The sequence below is a fragment of the Eutrigla gurnardus genome, assembly GCF_963514095.1.
Source record: "Eutrigla gurnardus genome assembly, chromosome: 7".
Classification (NCBI taxonomy): domain Eukaryota; kingdom Metazoa; phylum Chordata; class Actinopteri; order Perciformes; family Triglidae; genus Eutrigla; species Eutrigla gurnardus.
Window position 1 is genome coordinate 22,819,051 of NC_139921.1, and position 19,101 is coordinate 22,838,151.

A 19,101-nucleotide genomic window follows, 5' to 3' on the forward strand; every position below is an offset into this window, starting at 1 on the left:
AAGCGGTGTGTCCCCGGCAAACGTTCGCACACATCGGGGGGGTGACTGAAGGAAATCTGTACGGGCCACAAAAGTTGTGAAGCGCAGCTCTCCTTGCACGGAGATCGCAGCGGCGGCTCTCCGCTGAGCGAACACACACACACACACATGGATACAATGTAGCCGCTCGCAGACCGACTATCATTGTGGAGCAATTCTAGAACGCGTCCCTGTGCTATTTTGTGACAAAGCCCCACAAACAGCTGTATTCTATTTTTACCTGCCGCTTCGGCAAGGAGGCGACACACACACACACAAAAAGCCAGCTAGCTACAATGCACAAGCGTCTCTCCGAATGCATTGTTCCCCACACTGGGGCGAGGGGAAGAGATGGAACTAAAGTGGGATCCCCATCAATGCTCCTTTACAAGACAATAATCAGCCACGAGTGCACACTTATTGCACCATTGCTGGAAACATGTGCAGCAACAATTACCCCCCTAAAGGAACAAGCGGTGAAACTTTAGACTGTTAAAAAAAACAACAACAAAAAACAGCCACTCTTTGTTTTGAATTAGAAAGAAACAAGACAAGAGTGAAACTGGCAGTGTGGCTAGCTCGGGGCTAACTTAGCAGCCATGCCTGTGTAGTTGGAGGATGCGTGCGGCACACCGCGACACGCAAAGTGGCCAACACAAAGAATAAACTATCACCGCGTCACTTTTGTGGCTTGCGTTTTAATAAAACAAAAAGGAGCTCGCCGGACGCGCGTGCTTCCCGCTGAAGAGACTGAGCTGCCTCACATCAGTTAGCAAGTTTAGCTACCTAGCACACTCTTCTTGGCTGGTTCTCTGTTGTGACAGTGCAATAATTTACTTACTTTTCTCTTGCTTGGCTATCGGAGGGGACCACAGCTCCTTTACCCTTGCCGTACATCTTGGAGGCTGTTTCTGATACTTTATTTTATCCCACTCGACACCTGTCAAAGAAAGCTACCAGGAAAACCTACTATCTCCATAGCTACCCAGTTTGTGTTGTCTCCCTATCTCTCCCTTGCGCTCTCTTCGCTCCGGTTTCCTTTTTTTTTTTTTTTTTTTTTTTTTTTCTACATCCCCAACATTGCCCACAAATCAGGCAGGGTTTCTGCCGGGGGGAACTTGAAACAGTCCACTGGTGGAGCTTTTTTTTTTTCAATCGCTGTTCCTGGATTCAGCTCACGCCCCCCCTGTTGTGAGAGGGTGGGGGCTTCTTAAAGGCACAGCGTCTCAGTTTTTGTCGACTTCGCTGAAGTTCAAGTTCTCTTCTGGAGGCCTTCGAGTTCAGGCCTCACATTGCATTTGTGTTCATGTGCAACCGACTAATACCGATTGCTGCTACTATTTTCAACGTTTTTTTTTAAAAACCACAATATGTACCTGTATCCTATTGGTACATTTCAATGTTTCCTTGTCCTGGTGTCACACCAGCAGGGCACATGATCGGACCAAATGCCCACCTGGTTTGGTCTGATCCAGCCCCCCTTCCCTAATCCACACCCATAAAAGATGCCTGTTATTAACATTCACCCCCAGACCCTCACACAGACCATGCACACCACTGATTGAGGTTATTATTATTAAGTAACCTGATTCTATAACTGCAAATAGTAAGCCATAATTGTTTTTTATTGTTTTTCATGCATGTTTTCACCAACTTAAATACAGATCCGTATCATCTCATTTGTAATTCAGCTGTTCAAAGCACAGATTTCACTCTGCCTGTATTTAAATGAGGTCTGAGGTCAACATACTTTGTATGTTTCCAGACTCCTAAAGACAAACTGAACAGTATGGATTAAAAAAATACGTATCTGTCGGTTTTTGCTGAGGCTGCCACACCAGTTTTTCACAGTTTCCCCAAGTGGCTCCAAAAGCTCCAACTGTCTTTACCAAAAAGCAGATTTAGAGCAGCATTTATTCATGTCTCGATTTTAAGGATTTACGTTACACTCCAGCACAACTGCAGGTCAATTACATTGCGGTATCTTTATGGCCCTTTACATGCCCCTCTTAAAATGTCATCCAAACTGTAAACATCCAAACGGATCATCCGACGAACAGAACGATGAGGGAATAACACGATGTGTAAGAATTAGAAAACACCATGCACTAATGGTTGCCATTGCATTACCACACTGTACGTTCTTGTCGTGTTGCAGTCAACGTGTCGGCCGCTCCCAAACAATTCCTACACATGACACTTTGTGCTAGTTTATCCTTCAAATAATTAGCTAGTGCTACGTTCTTAGTCACACAGCATTTTTAATGAGGCCGTTACAGTGCGGTACGCTACAGCTATTGTAAACGTGTGTGCTGTTGGCTCTTGGTAACCATGTACGAGTCCGTGTCATGTCCCTTTAAGAGTGTGTAGAGGGCAGTTGCAGAGTTGGTGTGTGTGTGTACACATGTGTGTGTGTGTGTGTGTGTGTGTGTGTGTGTGTGTGTATGTGTGTAAGGCAGGGACAGGCAGTGTGCTCTGTTTTCGTGCTACTAGCTGTGGGAAGGGCACAGCTGACTGTCTGTGTGCGTGTGTGCTTTCGTGCACGGCAGTGTGTGTGTACGTGTGTAGACAAGCGCATGCATTTGTGTGTGCGTGTGTGTGTGTGTGTGTGTGAGAGAGCGAGAGAGAGAGAGAGAGAGAGAGAAAGAGAGAGAGAGATAGAAAATACATTTCTGTATGTGTGTGGTGGGGCTTGGTTTTTTTAAACACGAGAATACAAACATGATGAGCAGATGCAATATAACAGAATAGAGAAATAACACAGAATGAACGTAGCGAAAGAACCGGATTGAGAAGCGTTATCTTTTTACATGACAAGAATTTAGCTCGGTGAACACGTGTTGGTATCGTACAGCCACACCGAGGATGCAGTAAATGGAGTAATGTGGTTTTAACACAGTGATTTGTTTTAGCACAAATGCCGCGCGAGGGTGAACAAGAAACGCCTTGAAATGTTTCCCTTCCGTCCACCATTTTCTTTGTTCCGGTTCTAGCTATTGTACGTGGCATTGCTCGTCGAATGAAACGCTCGCAGTGAATAATCACCAGCGACCGGAGTGTGGTTGTGCATCATAATCTTTTTAATCATTTCATATTTTTAATACTACATCCACACTAAATCCACTACATTTTTTTTCGTAATGGACGTTTTCGTTAACGACCTCCGCCCGCTTTGAAATGCCAAATTGTTTGCGTTTTCGCAAAAAAAACTGAATGAGCAAAGAATACGATTTGATGGCGGCAACAGTGTGTTTTGTGCCCCACAATTACTATATCTGCCAATTGCAAATTTGTATGTTCAAAATGAGGTTTACGCATTCCAAAAGTTTGTTTCCCCTCAATCTGTTCCAAAATGTGACGCTGGAATTTGCGGATTCGTCCACTCCGGAGGCCATTTTCAAACAGGTGAAAGACACGAATTTCGCCGGCTCGCACGTACTCTAAAAGCGAAGGAGAAAGAGAGAGAAAGTGATGTCGTAGCTTATATCTTTTAAGCTCTGGACCACAAACTCTATCACTGTCTCATCATAGCGGCGGTATCGATCCAAGAACCCAATGATCCCCGGGAACACTGGCTCTCCCTCCTTTGCACAGAACAAACACAAGCAGCATCAACTCTCTCTTTCCCTACGTTTTTTTAAATCAAATGCAGATGAGCAGATCAAAGTTGTTTTTGGCAAACAGAACTTTGTTCCCGTCCATCCACCTTTACGTCCTCGCTTCATCGAAACACACCGCCTTCCAGCAGTGCTGTCAGTGGTTGCACCCAATTACAATATCTGTAAAATGACGTAACCCTTTTTTGCTACCATCTACATAGATCATTCTGAAAATTGTAATTGTAAAATGACACCAATAGGTTCAACGCATTAAATTGCGTATAAAACAACTCTGAATGGAAACGCAGAAAACAAGTCAAATGTACAAAAATGTTGTTGCATTAAACTCCAAGGCTATATAAAAGATAAATATAGGCTATTAAAATGAGCCAAATATACAAAATATTATACGCATGCAAGGAAATTAAAGATTAAACATTTAAAAAGTGAATGTAAAAAGTAAGTGGAGGGAAGTGCAGATAAAGTGTACAGTATATAAATAGAAATGGTAGGTATGTTGGGTATATTGTCCTTCAGGAGTTTATTGTTCAGTGTTAAATATTGCATCAGAGGAGTGAAATCAGTACATGAAACTAACATAAATGTCATATTTCCATCACGTTTCCATCATCTCATCGTGGCCTCTTCCCACCCGACTGAAGTGGTACGAGCCATTTATCTGGACGAACCAACTCCTAATCTATAAACTGGCATTCATTTGCATTTTATTTTGCCAGTGTTTCGGAAATTTGGCTCAAATGTGCATAAAATCTAGATGGAAACTAGTTATAGTTTCATGTTGTTGTTTTTTTGCTGAAATCGCCTGATTATTTTTTGTTCATTGTACTCTCTTAATAATGTATAACAGGTATATTGACCGACCCTCGGATCTGCCCTTAATAATGCAATGACGTCTCTGCTGGGATCTTGTGAGACGACCTCTTTGTGACGCTCTCAACTCCTCGTGGCCGTCTTTCACAACTCCTTTGGTTTAACAACGCCAAACACCATACCTGAAACCCATTTGCTTACATGCACAGTGTGTCCTGAACCTCAGCGCACACCTTTGGCACAGATTCATATTCTCGGCAAACACCGGAGTCCTATTTGGTTTGCTGCCCCTCCAAACTTCCATTATGATCCCTCTCTGGCGTCTCCCTCTCCCTATCTCTCCCTCCATCTCGCCTCATCACTCTCTCCTTCCTTCTCCTCCACATCATCGTCCTCTCCTATGACCCACTTTCCTGCCTCCTCGCCACTATCTCCCTCTGTTCTTCCTCGTGCACCCACATCCTTCATCTTTATCTCTCTCTCTTTCTCTCTCTCTCGTTCTCCTCCCCCTTCCCCTTCTTCCTCCATTTCCGCTCCCCCTCTTCTTGTCTCCTGCTTATGTTCATGCTTCTCCACCCTCGTACTCCTCCCCCTGTTCTTTCTTCTAATTCTTCAGACTCCTCACCTCTCCCCACCATCTCCTCCCGCACCTTCACGCTCCCCACTAATTTTCTTCCCAATGGGTCTCCATCCTTCCATTCACAGTCTTATTGAATATTCTTATTTCGTGTTCTCCCAGCCCTTTTTCTCTCCATCTCCACGTTCTGCATTCTCTTTCTTCATCACTCCCACTCCTCTCTCTTATCCTCTTCCTCCTCGCTTTATCCTCTCCCTTGCGCCCCTCTCCCTCGTCTCTCCACCTTGCCCCCCCCCCCCCCCCCCCCCTCCCTCCCTTCCTCCTCCCCACACACTCCCAACACCTCCTCCCTTCTCCTCCCTTCTCCTTCCACCGTGACTCATTTCCCCTCACTATGCTACAGAGCCACTCAGGACAGACATTCATCAGCGGCCTCAGATGATAGATGCTGCTCAGTGCAGCTCCAGCAGCCAGTTAGCCCGGGGTGATGCCTTATGCATTCAGATATCACCTGGCTGGAGCTGTAGTTTACTGCCTCAACCTGGATCGAACACACACAAAGGAACTCAAGTTTGCACACACATTGCGTCGCCTGGATCGGTGAGGGAAGAGAAAGTTTTGCTTGTTAGAATGCATGGATATGTGCACTCCAATAAAACGTATACAAGTGTGCATGAAATAGGCCTGGAGTTGATTTTCATGTGTGTATGTATGTAAATTTCAGGGGAGTTAGGTTAATTGGGTCTGAAAAAGAGGTGGGTGTGTCTCTCTCCTCTATGACAGGCTTATTTACATAGCAAAGCTGTAATTACCCTAACGAAGCCCCCTATCCTATCAGGGAGAGTGCAAACACACACGCACACACACATATGCACACACCAGCAATTCCCAAACAGGTTTGAGCTCAATCATGCCAAACCTGTATTTTTCATCTCTCCAGATCCCCCCTCAGAATTCTCCCATTCACATGTTCCTTTTCTAATTGAATGGCATCCTTTTGCAGCGCCAATCAGTCAGTTTGTTGGAATTTCTCTATCAGAGCTCGTTGACTTCTAAGGCAGACGTGGGACCCGTTCCAGCACCGAGCAATCACTTCCTTCCGTCTCCCTCCCCCCCCCACCTCCGTATTCTTTTGTAAAATAACAGGCTTTCCCTTTGTGAGTTAGGGTAATGAAATATTCTAAATAAAGAGGATTTGCTTTATGTCCATATCGATGTCAATCAAGACTCCGAGCCATTGTTACGGAAAATGAGAAGATGTAAGAACAATGTTGACATTTGGGGGGAGTCATTATCCATCAAACCAGCTGAAAAGTAAATTAAACTGAATATTTGTTTGACAGTTTCCTGTTATCAGATGTGTCAATATAAAGGATATAAAGGTTAAAACTCCATAAAGGGGTTGAAATGTAAATCTAAGGGGTTGTGAGATGTTTAACAGTTAATATCTTTTTTTGCTCCAGAAGTTTACATTGATGTTCTGACTGTACTCAAATCAATTTACTTAATATCAATCATACATTTCACTGAAAAAACACCTGGAAAAAATGGACAAAGCCTCAAGAAGAGCAACCGAGAAGAAATTCCTCTGTACTCTGATTCTTTTTTCTATTCTCTTGCAAATTACTGGATACGTGTTTACTTCTGAAGGCCTTTAAAATTGTTCGAAAGATTCAAGAAAAACATCTCTTTGCTTAAACTATCACAAACAGTGACAAGCCAAAAAAACAGGTATCTGGTGCTTTCCTACATTTCCTAGAATTTCTTTAGCCAACGTGTAGATAATGTGCCTAAACTTGCCAAATTCAGTGCATGTGAAAGAGAGCGATAAAGCACGTTTTCCAGTCGAGGTGTGTCCCTTACAGAGAAAAACACAACTGATATAACGGTGTTCTGTCATCGGAGGGAACAGCGTCTCTGCATCTCCCATCGTGGACGTCTTCCCGTCTGACGGAGGAGCTAACTTCATTGTAACGCTGGCGGTACGACAATTTAGGTGACTCATCTGCATGGTTTTCTTTTTTTAGACTTTGGGTGAATTGGAGCCCTTTGCGTATGCTCTTTCTTTCTACTTCCAAGGTCCATAGTAGCTTTGATGCCCAGGCAACCATCCCTCATCGCCAATTGTTCTTCTCGACATTTTAGCATTTTAGCGCGGGTTCTCCCTTTAAACAATATTAACGCGGCACCTTACAGTGCTCCCACCGCCTCCCTCCAACTCTGCCCTTCCCTCTCTCTACACTTCCTATTCCAACAGGAATTTAATCTTTCAAGCCATCGTTGTTTTTCTTCTCCCCTATTTTTACTGCTGCTGCTGCTGCTTGGAAGACCACAGACTGCCTCTGTATGCTGATGCCCCCCCTGCCCCCCCCCCCCCCCCAACTCCCCCTTCTTCTCCGAGCCTGTCTCTCTCTTTCTGTATCTCTATTTGTCTAACTCTCCCATGCTCACCGTCTCTCTCTCTGCTCTGTCCTCATCTCCACACCCCCACCTCCTCCTCCTCCTCATCCTCATCTTCCTCCTCCACCTCACTTGTTCTCGTCTCCACTTCTTCACTCCTTCTCGCCCCTCCTGTTCCTTTTTTTTTTTATCTCCCCCTCTCTCCCCCTCTCTCTCTCCTCCCTCCTGTCTGTCTATCCGTCGTTCCGTAGCTCTGCTGTACGTGCCACAGATTCAGATGGCAGTCAAATGGGAGACGGAGACAAACAGGGAGACACATGCATGCAATTACATGCTCTCACACACACACACACACACACACACACGCAAATGTGCAGACCGGCACGCATGAACAGACTCGCACACACCTGCACATGCGGACGTGCACACTCGTTTTTTACAAGTACAAACTGTGGTGTCATATACGTTCAAGTATTTCAGTCCCCCCCCCACACACACACCTCAGTCAGTTTAGCAGGGAGGATATTATTCAAGCACAAAGCTATCAGAAAACAGAATGCAGGAAATATTAATGAGGACGGAGACTTTTCTGAGAGATTAAAAATGAAGAAAGGGAGGCGGCGGTGGGAGAAGTTGGCGATGTGGCGCAGCAGAGAGATGTGAGGAGACTTCTCAGGTGAAGTACGGGAGACTATTTGTGTATCGACTGGTTTTAATGTTTGGGTGAGAGGGGAAGACAGAAACACAGAGAGGGGGAGAGAAGGGGGGGGGGCGGCAGGGAGGGAGAAGCAGTGAGGAAAGAGGTCAGTCTAAGCTTATGAAACATTTTCTAGCCTAACCCGGCCTATTTCTGACAGGGCAGGACAGTCAGACGCACAAGTTCCCAGGGTTGACAGCAGCGACATGCCTTTCGGGACTGACACATATAAATAAACACACACACACACACACACACACACACACACACACACACACTGTAAGCATCATAGTAGCATGGAAGTTATTGACCTTACACCTTATTCAGCAAAGTGACAACTCCGTTGGCCGTTTACCTGCATTCATGTTGACTTCCTCTGGAAATGTGCAACGCAAACCCAGAGTCATTAAAGGAATTTTGCAAAGGCACTTCTTTGTGCTTTTAAGAGAGTTTGATGGGAAGACTGTCACCCCTCTGTGTGACCAGTATGTGACACATATGGAGCTGGAGGCGATTAGCTTAGCTTAACATGGAGAGGGGAAACGGGTGGAAACAGTTAGCGTGGCTCGGCATCTCGTAAGCTCCCAAAAAAGTGTATCTTATTAAGCAATAATTTCAGGTTTTAGGGGAAGTGAGGTGGAAAGTCACTGCTCCTGGATATATAAAAAAAAAATAGGTAAGCACATGTATCCGGAGTCCCTTAACAATATTTATAAAACTTTGTTTTATAAAGATTGTTGAATGAGAACGTCTGCTGTTTTATGTGGTCGCATTAAAAATGTGTCAAACTGACACAACAGCCAAAATACAAAGGACTGGAGGTTTATTCCTAATCAGATAATTTGCCTAATCAGATTTTAATATTTAGCATATGCCAACAAAGGACTGTTCAAAATAGGAATTCTTTATATGCGTGTATTCAAAGTGTGTTTCTCTGACGGCACCTGAACTCAGTGGGTAAGACTTCACACAAGCATACCACAAAATATAAGTCATACATTTGGTTTAGATTCAGAAATGTGGCAATTTTCTTTTTTTGTGTGAAGAATTCACAACATAAAGTGCTCACAGTCCTTTATTTACATTTGACCTGAAAGCTCGCGACAGAAACATATGTTGACTTGGATGTCAAATTGGATCCAGATTGCGCGTCCTCTCGAAAACGTTTGAACAGTTACAAGATCTTTGTTTTCCATTTTTTTTTTATCAGAGACACAAACATGAGAGTGTGGTGGTATAATTGGCTGTGCAGACAGTCTACAGATGTTATTTTCTTTCAACTAGTAGAGTAATTTCAGATGCTGTTTTTTTGTCACCTCCTGAGATTGAGAACGACGTGTTCTCAAGTGGCGATACCACGAACAGTCCAGTAACCTCTATTAGTATATTACTGCTACTGTAAAACTGCGTTGATGATTTTTCCTCTTTTTTTAAGATATTTTGTGAATCCCTTGGGTTGTCATAGCTTAAGATTATCCACAAACCCAATAAACAAAAAGCAAAGTTACGGATCTGGAAGAGATCTTTGAGGTTATTTTTCCTCCTATTAAAAAGTTTTCTTTTTAGGGAAGTTTGTGTCATGGCCACCAGTTTGTTTATCATTGCTCAAAACAATACAATACCCATGAGCCTCAGCAGGTGATGGACGGGAGTGAATGAATCAGTTGTAGCTGATACATAATGCAAACTGAGAAAATGGACTCTGAATCTTAAAGTGCACCAATTTAAACGGGTTCCCCTCAGCTCTACAGAGGGTTTCACTGCATTTAATTATTATTTATTTTGTTTTTGTTTTGAGTTTTGGTTCAGTCTCAAGGCTCTCATCGTTGTATTACAGCAGCAGCAGCAGGCACGTGTTTTATTGAAAAAAAAAGCTCTGCTAAAGTCACCGTATGCTACCTGCCCAGCACCAAACATCAGATAAAGTTATAGCTACTAGAACAAAGTAGAGAGTTAACCCACTAAGAGACAGGTATTTCCCTCAGGAGTTGCCCGAGACTAAAGCTGAGCTAAAAGGAGAGTGAATTCTGTTAGGTGGACTCCAATCTGCTCATATGTGCTGATTATATGCTGACTTTCACTCAGGAGACCGCTGTTAGGGTCCTATGTGAAACCAAAACTTACATTTGTTAACAATTACATTTATTATGTAACTTACGCAGGTGACGTAGGTTTCATAAGTTACTTACTACGTTATATTACATAATATGTAAACGTAGGTGACGTTAGTTTCGTAAGTTATTTACAATGTTATTTAACATAACACGTAAACGTAGGTGACCTTAGTTTCGTAAGTTACTTACGATATTATTTTAAGTAACACGTAAACATAGGTGATGTTAGTTACTTACTACTTTATTCTACATAACATGTAAATGTAGGTGACGCTAGTTACGTACATTATTTACTACAGTTTATTACGTAACAAACCAAACCAAGATCTTTTCCGAAACCTAACTAAGTTTTCCGAAAAATTCAGGTCATGCAGTGATCGAGTTGCTGCATAAATCCATTGAACTGTATGAGGATGAACATATTAAGAAGCTATAGCAGCTTTAAAAAGCCACACTTGCACGTGTGTGATGATTATTGTGGACAAAAACACATTACAGCTGATTTAAATGTAACGCTAAGGGGAAATCCACCGATTTTACATATCCAAGTGTGGTTACAGGTGTTGGGGAGTATAGCCTACATGGGTGCATATGTGGGAAAAAAAAGTTGTATGAATGCTTTTGTTGCGCCGGGGGGAGCTGCCCAAAATCTGATGAATTGCCTCAACTGTTGCCACTTGAGTCTCAGCTGGAGCTGAAGAACAAGTCTGAAAAATGTACTAACACATGTGGACGTGTGGAGTTGCTTTCAAGGTCAAACTGTCAATGGTTGACAGTGGTTGCACTGTGGGTAATGTAGGCACCAGGTTTTAACGAGGAGTTTTAATGCGTGGCATTGAAAATCTTGCATCGATTTTGAAAGATCTGTCTGTTGTGAAACCGACGGTGTTACATGAACGCAACGCGGTGGAGTAAAACATTTGAAATCAATTAACTTAAATCTGAAACTAAAACAAGAGCTCCCCAAACTGTCAATCTGCAGATAATGACAGAAAAGTGAAAGCCAACCAAGGAAAAATGAAGTGTTTGAGGCTTTTTGATTGCCCTGCGTTTGCAGTTCAACGTTCATACATGCTTTTCATAGAAATAGTTGTTTTTCTCCCTCTTTACACTGCTTACAGTGGATTTCCCCTGTAGCACTATTATTTTCTTGCTTTTAGCGTGCATTGAACAAACCCCGGACTCAGATCACCATCGGGTATCACGACTGCAACGCTGAGTCTTCGGGAAACGCTCCCAACGTTAGAAATTGAACGGCGATGACAAAGGATGAAGGTGGTTTGCAAACATGCTGAGCAGGTTCGAGAGGCTCGCTATTGTCCTGGATGAAGAGGTCTGTCTGAAGGTCTGGATACATGTGTTGTTGACTGTCTCGCCCCTTCGGCTAAAACTACAGGGCCTCTTCTCCCCCCTGTGTGGGGCCCCTCAACCTCTCTCTCTCTCTCTCTCTCTCTCTCTCTCTCTCTGTCTCTCTCTCTCTCTCTCGCTCTCTTCATTCACCCTATGCTCCTTGTCGATCTTCTGCTTTCTCGCTTTCTCTTCTCACTTTCCTTCTCTTTCCTTGCTTGTCCGCATGCACACACACACACACACACACACACACACACACACACACACACACGCACATGCGCGCACACACACGTGCATACACACCCTTTCCATCCTTTTGCCTATGCTCACTGCCCATATCTTTCTCCTTTCTCTCTTCACCCTCCTCCTTCCTCTGGTTCACTCCCCTCCCCCTCCGCCTTCCTCACACCCGCCTCACCCCACCTCCCTCCCCCAAACCCCCATCCTTCTGAAACAGAGTGTGTGTTCCACCACGCACACACACACACACACACACACACACACACACACACACACACACACACACAAACTGGTGCTTTACCTCCCCTAGGAGTTGTTCTTAACTCGCTGACTGAGGCACGCTCTGTGTGTGTATGTGTGTGCATGTGTGTGTGTGTGTGCGAGCACATGTGTGTTAATGTGGGCCGTGCATGCAGGGTGGGGGTTAGCATGATTTTGTGTGTCTGCGCTGCTGACTCCACACATGATCCCCATTAGAGGCTGGCGGGAGTAGACACACACACACACACACATACACACACACACACACGCACACACACGCGCACACAAACACACACTTTCATCCACACCCACACACAAATTTGTGCACACATATACATACTTGCGTACACGCAGGTATACATGCATCCACACAATCCCACTCACACATGCACAGTGGGGTTCTGTGGGGCCTGATCCCATTTCCCCCCTGAGGCTTTTTCACCAACAAGGGAGCCGTGTTGAAACTGAGGTTTTTTTTTTTTTTACAAAATTTTGGAACATTTTCATCGCCAAAAAAAGACGCTAAAATTGACACAGTTCCGGCCACTTAAACCTGCTTTTCTAGAGCCGCAACAACTCCGTGGATCAGGGGTAGGGTGATGTCATTACCATGTAAAACCTAACATCATTCCTAGGCAACCGCAAGTGTCCTAGGAAACCAGATGTGTCGCAAGCAAAGAAGGAGAGTTTTGAGGCTCGGCTTGGTTTAAAAAAAAAAAAAATGATCGACTGAAGAGGCCGATCATGTACTGGCAATGTGACTCTTTGGGAGGTTGGAAAAGTTTGCAAACACAATGCGAGCTTTTACTTGCCAAGCCAAAATGTGGCAGGAGATGGACAAGTCCAGCATCTCCAGAACAATGGAATAAATCAATCACAAAGTACAAGAAAGCCAACAAGTGGCAGCAGAAATGACAATGGAGGGAATTTCTGTTTGCTCAATTCTGTGGTCGGACATACGAGCAGAGTGACGGAGGAACTGAATGTAGCAGCGGCCATGTTTGAAACGACGTTGCCACCAACGTTGGCGCAAACTACCGAATTATGTTCTAAAGGGCAAATGGGGTATTTTTCAACCTGGACCGTATTTGAAGTCACCAATGGGGAGAACACTTTTTAAAATCGTTGTCCTGTATTGTGGTAGAATTCTTATAGCAACTGTTCACCATCAAGGAAGGGCTATTTCCCCTGGACATGCTCACAGAAAAGTAGCATTTTTCTTTACCTTTTGCTCAATCCGGTCTGTTTGTATTTGCGTCTTGTGACTTGTTGCCGGAAGAGTACAAAAAGCATAGTTTAGTGTTATATAAAAAAATCAATGTAAATGAGTATTTATCAGATTTTTTGCAATGTGGATGAAGATTTCAGAACAAGACTGAGGGTCCTTTCCATAATGTTGTCACACACTGATAACAATCTGAACCTTTAAGCGGACGTACAAGATGGTGAGGAATTGCCCCTCGCGATTGCATCACAGCACTTTTAGCGGCGGCCATCTACAGCCGCTGCCTCAATACTGGACCAATTTCAAAATTGTTGTCCCCATTCGACGCTTAGACACAAAAACATGGGAAAATACGGTCCAAGTTGGAAAAATACCGAAATTGCCATTTAAGTGTTTTTTCCCTACCAGAGAAATCACACGAGTCCAACAAGTCTCGCACTTGAATGGTTGACATGTGATAATAGCTGAAAGAGAAATGAATGGTTGTGTTTGGGGTCAGGTTTAGGGACGGTCCAATCAGGTTCTTTGTGGGCGTTTAGTAAAAACTTGGATGTGGAAAAGAAATGATGCCTTAAAAAGGCTTTAATAATTGCTTAAATTATAGTTATAGTTTGATTTTCGGCTGCATTGTGCAATGATTGTAATTCTACACTACTAATTATGATCTACTACAGAGATATATCTATCTTAGCCGGTCAACAACAAAAGGACAATGCTCTAACTTTAATCCCGATCTGAAAAGAACAGACATAGCTCCAAAAACCCAACAGAACTTTTCCATTGTTTGTCGCAAGTGATGTGACTTTCTTTCCATACAAGCTAGCAGCAGCTATTAGCTAGCCACTTCTAGCTAACTGGTAATTTTCCAAGTTACCATTAGCGCAGCATGCAAGATCTAAGCAAAGACATGATTAGATTGTATTAAACGTATTATTTGTTAATGAAGCGGAGACTCCTCCTTGAGAAATGAAGTTGGTCACCTAGATAGATACACTTTATTGTATGTAAGACCACATGTTGAGGCATTTAGCCAGTGTTTATATAATGTTATATTTGTTTTCATTTCAAATTGTGTTATGTTTCCTTGAAAAAACAAATTTAACAGAATTAGCTGGTCCTGGATGGGCATGTGGGACCTTAAATCAAAGAAATACACAACCGTGAAAACTGTACTTTAGTTGCAAATGTGGAATAGATTTTTTTTAAATACAATATTCATAATCAGAACATGGTTGAATGAATTCACTATAGTTTGCAGATTTGGGCTTTTTCAGGCCACAAAGTAACAAACACAAAACAAATGCTTCACTGTCTAAAACAGATTCTGTGGTAAAACAAAGTATATGGTTAGATTAGTCGAGCGTATCGCCTTTTGTATGAAGAAACATGAATTTGACAGCATCTCCGCTTCATTGGGTTGTATACGGTGGACAGTAACAGGGATGGATGGAGGGACAAAACAACGCAGACCATGTGATTTTTCAGAATGCAGATCCGCCTCCAAAACATTACAACTGGAGTGTGTGACTTAATTCAAATACTGTTATTGTCGTGATTTTCGAAAAAAAAACCTAGTGATGCTCACTTAATACAACAACAGCTCTGTTATCCGACATGTGCGGAAGTGAAAAAAAATAATTCAATTTGTTTCATTGGTTCCAAGCCTCATAAATCCTAAGAAGATTATGGAGGTTATGAAGATCATGTTGGGTCACAAAAAGGAGGGGGAAAAAAACAACAAGCGCTGAATTCACAACAATATATTTTGCTCTACACAAACATGAAATGTGTGACATGTTAGATTTCGGCAAAAGTGACTTTTAATCCTTATTATGGCACAATAAATTAGACATATTAAATCATGAAATCCAATCTGTTGGCTTTAAATCAGAAACGTAACGAGTAGAACTTGACGACACAAGAAATTAGGCACCATGGCGGAAATATTATATTATTATTATACATATATTACATTATTATACAGAAGTGGTTTATATGCAGTTAATTACAATTTCTTGTAGCATGGGGCAGCTCAGTGTCGGAGTCGGACTCGCAACAACTGGAGCACAGAAATATTGACCTGGTTAATTGGTGCTGACACATCTCAAGAAGTATGGGAGCGACACACTGGGCGCCGGGGCAAACCATAACAGGAGCTCCCATATTATAGCGTAGATAAGACGGGCTGCATGACGGCAGACTAAACACAAACACTCTGCAGGTATATACATTCAAGGGGGCCGAGGAATCTATCCACTGCTGCGGCACGACAAAAAGTCGCTAAGCTGACGTCCAGAAGATTCAAGGCAGATGCTAAAAAAACCTACGGCCGCCGCTAATTTGCGGGCCCGACGAGCTAATACGAGCTCCCCCGCTATAACGGACATTTCCATACAGCGTTTGGCCCCAATATGCAACAGTAGCAGCAAAAACAAAGGCAGCATGAGAGATAATCAGTCTTAAGTCCTCATCTAAACTACACCCAGTCTGTCCAATGCCTGCTGGCCCTGTGGGATTGTGCTGGAGTTTTAATCCACTTAAAAGCAGAGGACCTCTGCTGCTGTTTCCAAGGGGCTTGACCCACGCTGCATGTGCACACACATGCACGAAAACAATCAGAAGTGCAGCACTATGCACAAATTCGCTCACATTTTTTTTTCCGGAACACGTACAGTATTAAAGTAAACGCGTGATTCTGTCCACACGTTTGATTTGAACCAAAAGGTCCGTCGTGTATTAATCAGTGAAATGTATAATAACGAGGTTGAGTAGCCGAGTCTGGTCAGATGTTTGGATTTATCACCTTTCTCACAAAGCCAGGATGAAAACTCTAATTTAAACCTGTATGGGAGGCTGATGGATTGCCGAGGCACAACCTAACGTTGACTGGATTTATTGAAGAGGGGTCAACTGTAATTCCACCATTGTTCAACTCCACTTTCTACTGTAGGCCTGATACTACAGCGTGTGTGTGTGTGTGTGTGCTCTCAATCTTATATCACATCTTAAAAGGAATTTGTTCTACTTATTTGCAGCGACATAAACCACACACTCAACCTTGTGTTGAAAATTAACTGTGATTATTTTTAATGTTTTTTTTTGTTGTTTTTGTTTAGCAATAGAAAACCTATATTTTTTTTTTGTCGTTGTTCATGTTTGAAATGCTTTATTTTGTGCCGCGGACACAATGTCATACTTTTTCCCTCTTCTTGCACCAACGTTTGTCGTTATCTAATTTGAAATGTACTAATTCCTTATTCTTGCGGAGGGAGGGCGAACCACTGACTTGAACAGCTGCTTCATGACCCAAAAAACTGTCAGTCTTTCCCTGGAATAAATTGTGGAATATACCATCTTTGGGTACAGGGGGGGAGCTGGAAACGTGCGTTTCCGGGAAAGCGGCTGTAACTTTGACTTGTGTGTGTTTTAACGGCGTCGCGAACAGTATGTTAGCATTTTAAACCTTCGTTCCCGAAACGTGTCCCGTCTCGCGGGTCAAAACGGGCCCGCGGAGGGAACAGACCGGAGCTCGGCTCCCCCGCGTTTCGGCGCCGTGTTTCTGGAGGACCCATAGTAGAATCAATTCAGCGAGAGGGGAGCTTGAAACCGTCGCGCTCATGCTTTCCTCCGAGTCTGAGAGAAACACAGTCGAAGTGAACACACAGACCAGTCGGCCGCACTACATGCTCACAACAGGCAGCCTCCGATCACTAACGAAAAACAAGCATCCTCTTGCATATCATTATTATAACACTCGACCTAACTCATATGAAAACATATGTGATTCCATAATCACTGGTTAATCATTAAAAAAAGTATAAAGGTCAACATGAGCCCACTGTAGAGTGGCCTGCCACAGACTTACCTAATAAACAGCAGATATCTTCATCACGTGTCATCTACATTTTATTGTATATTATATTGAATTTAGTCAGTGTGTTATGAATGCAGATGGCACTTTAACCTCCATCAGGCTACGATGCTCAAGATCAGGGTAGCTGTTTGTGTGCCATAAAAAGGTCCCATATTTAAATGTAACTTTATTCTTTTTTAAATTTTATAGAACAAAACATATCCATAAATAAATGAAAACTTTCCCAAACGTATCCAACTGAGCTGAGTAGCTTATATATAGATATATATATATATTCATATTTATCTGCTCTGGTTCCCGCTCGCTAACGTTCACCCCGTTATGTCTCCACGCTGCTCCTCCTTCGCTGATCGGGGCCCCACCGCATCGGCTGGACGTGCCTTGCTCAAGGGCATCATGTTGACAGGGAGGAGGGGCGAGGACGGTCATGCACACGCTATGAACTGAAACCGTCATACATGTTAGCGTCACTGGTAACAGCTAATCCAGGGCAGCAACAGCTCTGAGGGTGAAAAAAAAAAAAAAGAATTCAAAAAGAAAAACTCTTGAGCAAGGCGCAGGCTATAACCCCCCACCTGCTGGGTGCTGCACAGCGTATACTGTATGAGTAAAACTACTGCATATGAATGAGAAAGTTCAGTCCGACGGTTCCTGGAAAAATAAAAGGGAGAAAATGTGTTTGTGCAGGAATCCGGCTTTTTTTTGTAAGGGTCAGATTTGAGAAAGCAGTCTGCCCTTTTGACCCCCACCCATCATAATGCAACACCTGCTGCAGGCATGTGGGTGACCAGCAGATTTAAATCGAGTTGGGGGGTGGGTGGGTAAATGAAAGTTTCATGGAGTTACAGTGCTTCGCCGTGACTCAGTGCAGTATTTGCATGCGCGTACGGTGCTCCCGTGCAATCCTCATTTGAATGTGTTTTGCCTCGTGGAGAGGGGCTGCGCCGCCACGCCACCAGCGCCACTCGCCAATGTCACCTTCATGGGTGGCTCCATCGCAGGAGCATCCTTCAGAATGTAACAGATTAGCTTTGCAGGCAGGGATGTTGATGAGGTCATCGCTTCCCAAGGTCACACCTACACAAACCCAGCTATAGGCCCACTGGCGTTAAAGCCCCCCCCCCCCCCCCCACCCTCCACCTCTTCAGATCCTATAGGGGCTCAACTCTACCTCCTGCCCGCGTGCACATCTGAATAAAGCAGAATAAGCCATATCCAACAGGATAAGCCTTATTGTTGCATTAAGGCTGCTTCGGCCCCTTCGGGCTTCCTTCACCTCGGGAAGACTCGGACGCCCCGGCTGCTCCGTGCTACACACTGGGATACGTCACTTATAGCATTCATAAGCTCCTATAGACTTTTTAATCCCGACACGCACATTTGAGCATGCTCCGTTATGCAACGATCGATGACGACGCTCCATCACTTCCTGCGTTCATACACACAGAACGATAGAGTTCCTCCAGCTCCTTTCCGAATGAAGTCTGCCTGGTGGAACTCTGCAACGCTATGCACCAAAGTAAAGACTGTAAAGAGATCAGCCTCCGTTCAGCGCTCCATCTCTTTATCTGGACTCCTCGCCCCTTATGAGACAATGAAAGCATTGAGGGTAAAAAATCTGCGACTAAGAGACAGACGGCTTTGTTTTCGCAGGGCCACATATGGGAGTGTGTGACGGCCGGAGAACAAACGTGTTTGTGTATGGCCGCGTTTGTGTGTCCATGTGTGCGAAAGTGCCCACGTCATGCGTTGTGAGTCACTTTGCTCTCGTCTCAAGCTTTAAAGTAGCGAGTAAGAGGGGGCCCCCTCTGCTTCCTCTCCTGTCTCCGGGGCCCCCGGACACAGCGGACACAGCTCCGCCGCTGCCTCGTCTCGGGGCCCCGTCGTCCAACAGGTTGCTCTGTCAATAACCCCG

The 19,101-nt window shown here is 43.9% G+C and overlaps 1 protein-coding gene across 3 annotated transcripts in view; it reads right to left on the reverse strand.

Moving 5' to 3' along the window:
• The window catches only part of LOC311016291 (single-stranded DNA-binding protein 3), a 33,811-nt gene extending 32,473 nt beyond the window's left edge, over window positions 1–1,338 (reverse strand). Inside the window, exon 1 of one of the 3 annotated variants that reach the window (XM_084013894.1) lies at window positions 860–1,338. In XM_084013894.1, coding sequence (XP_083870020.1) covers window positions 860–915 — 56 coding nt within the window. In that variant the 5' untranslated portion in view covers window positions 916–1,338. The remainder of the gene's footprint in view (window positions 1–859) is intronic. The other 2 variants (XM_084013893.1, XM_084013892.1) reach the window with 2 other exon arrangements.
• Between the last annotated feature and the right edge of the window lie 17,763 nt (window positions 1,339–19,101).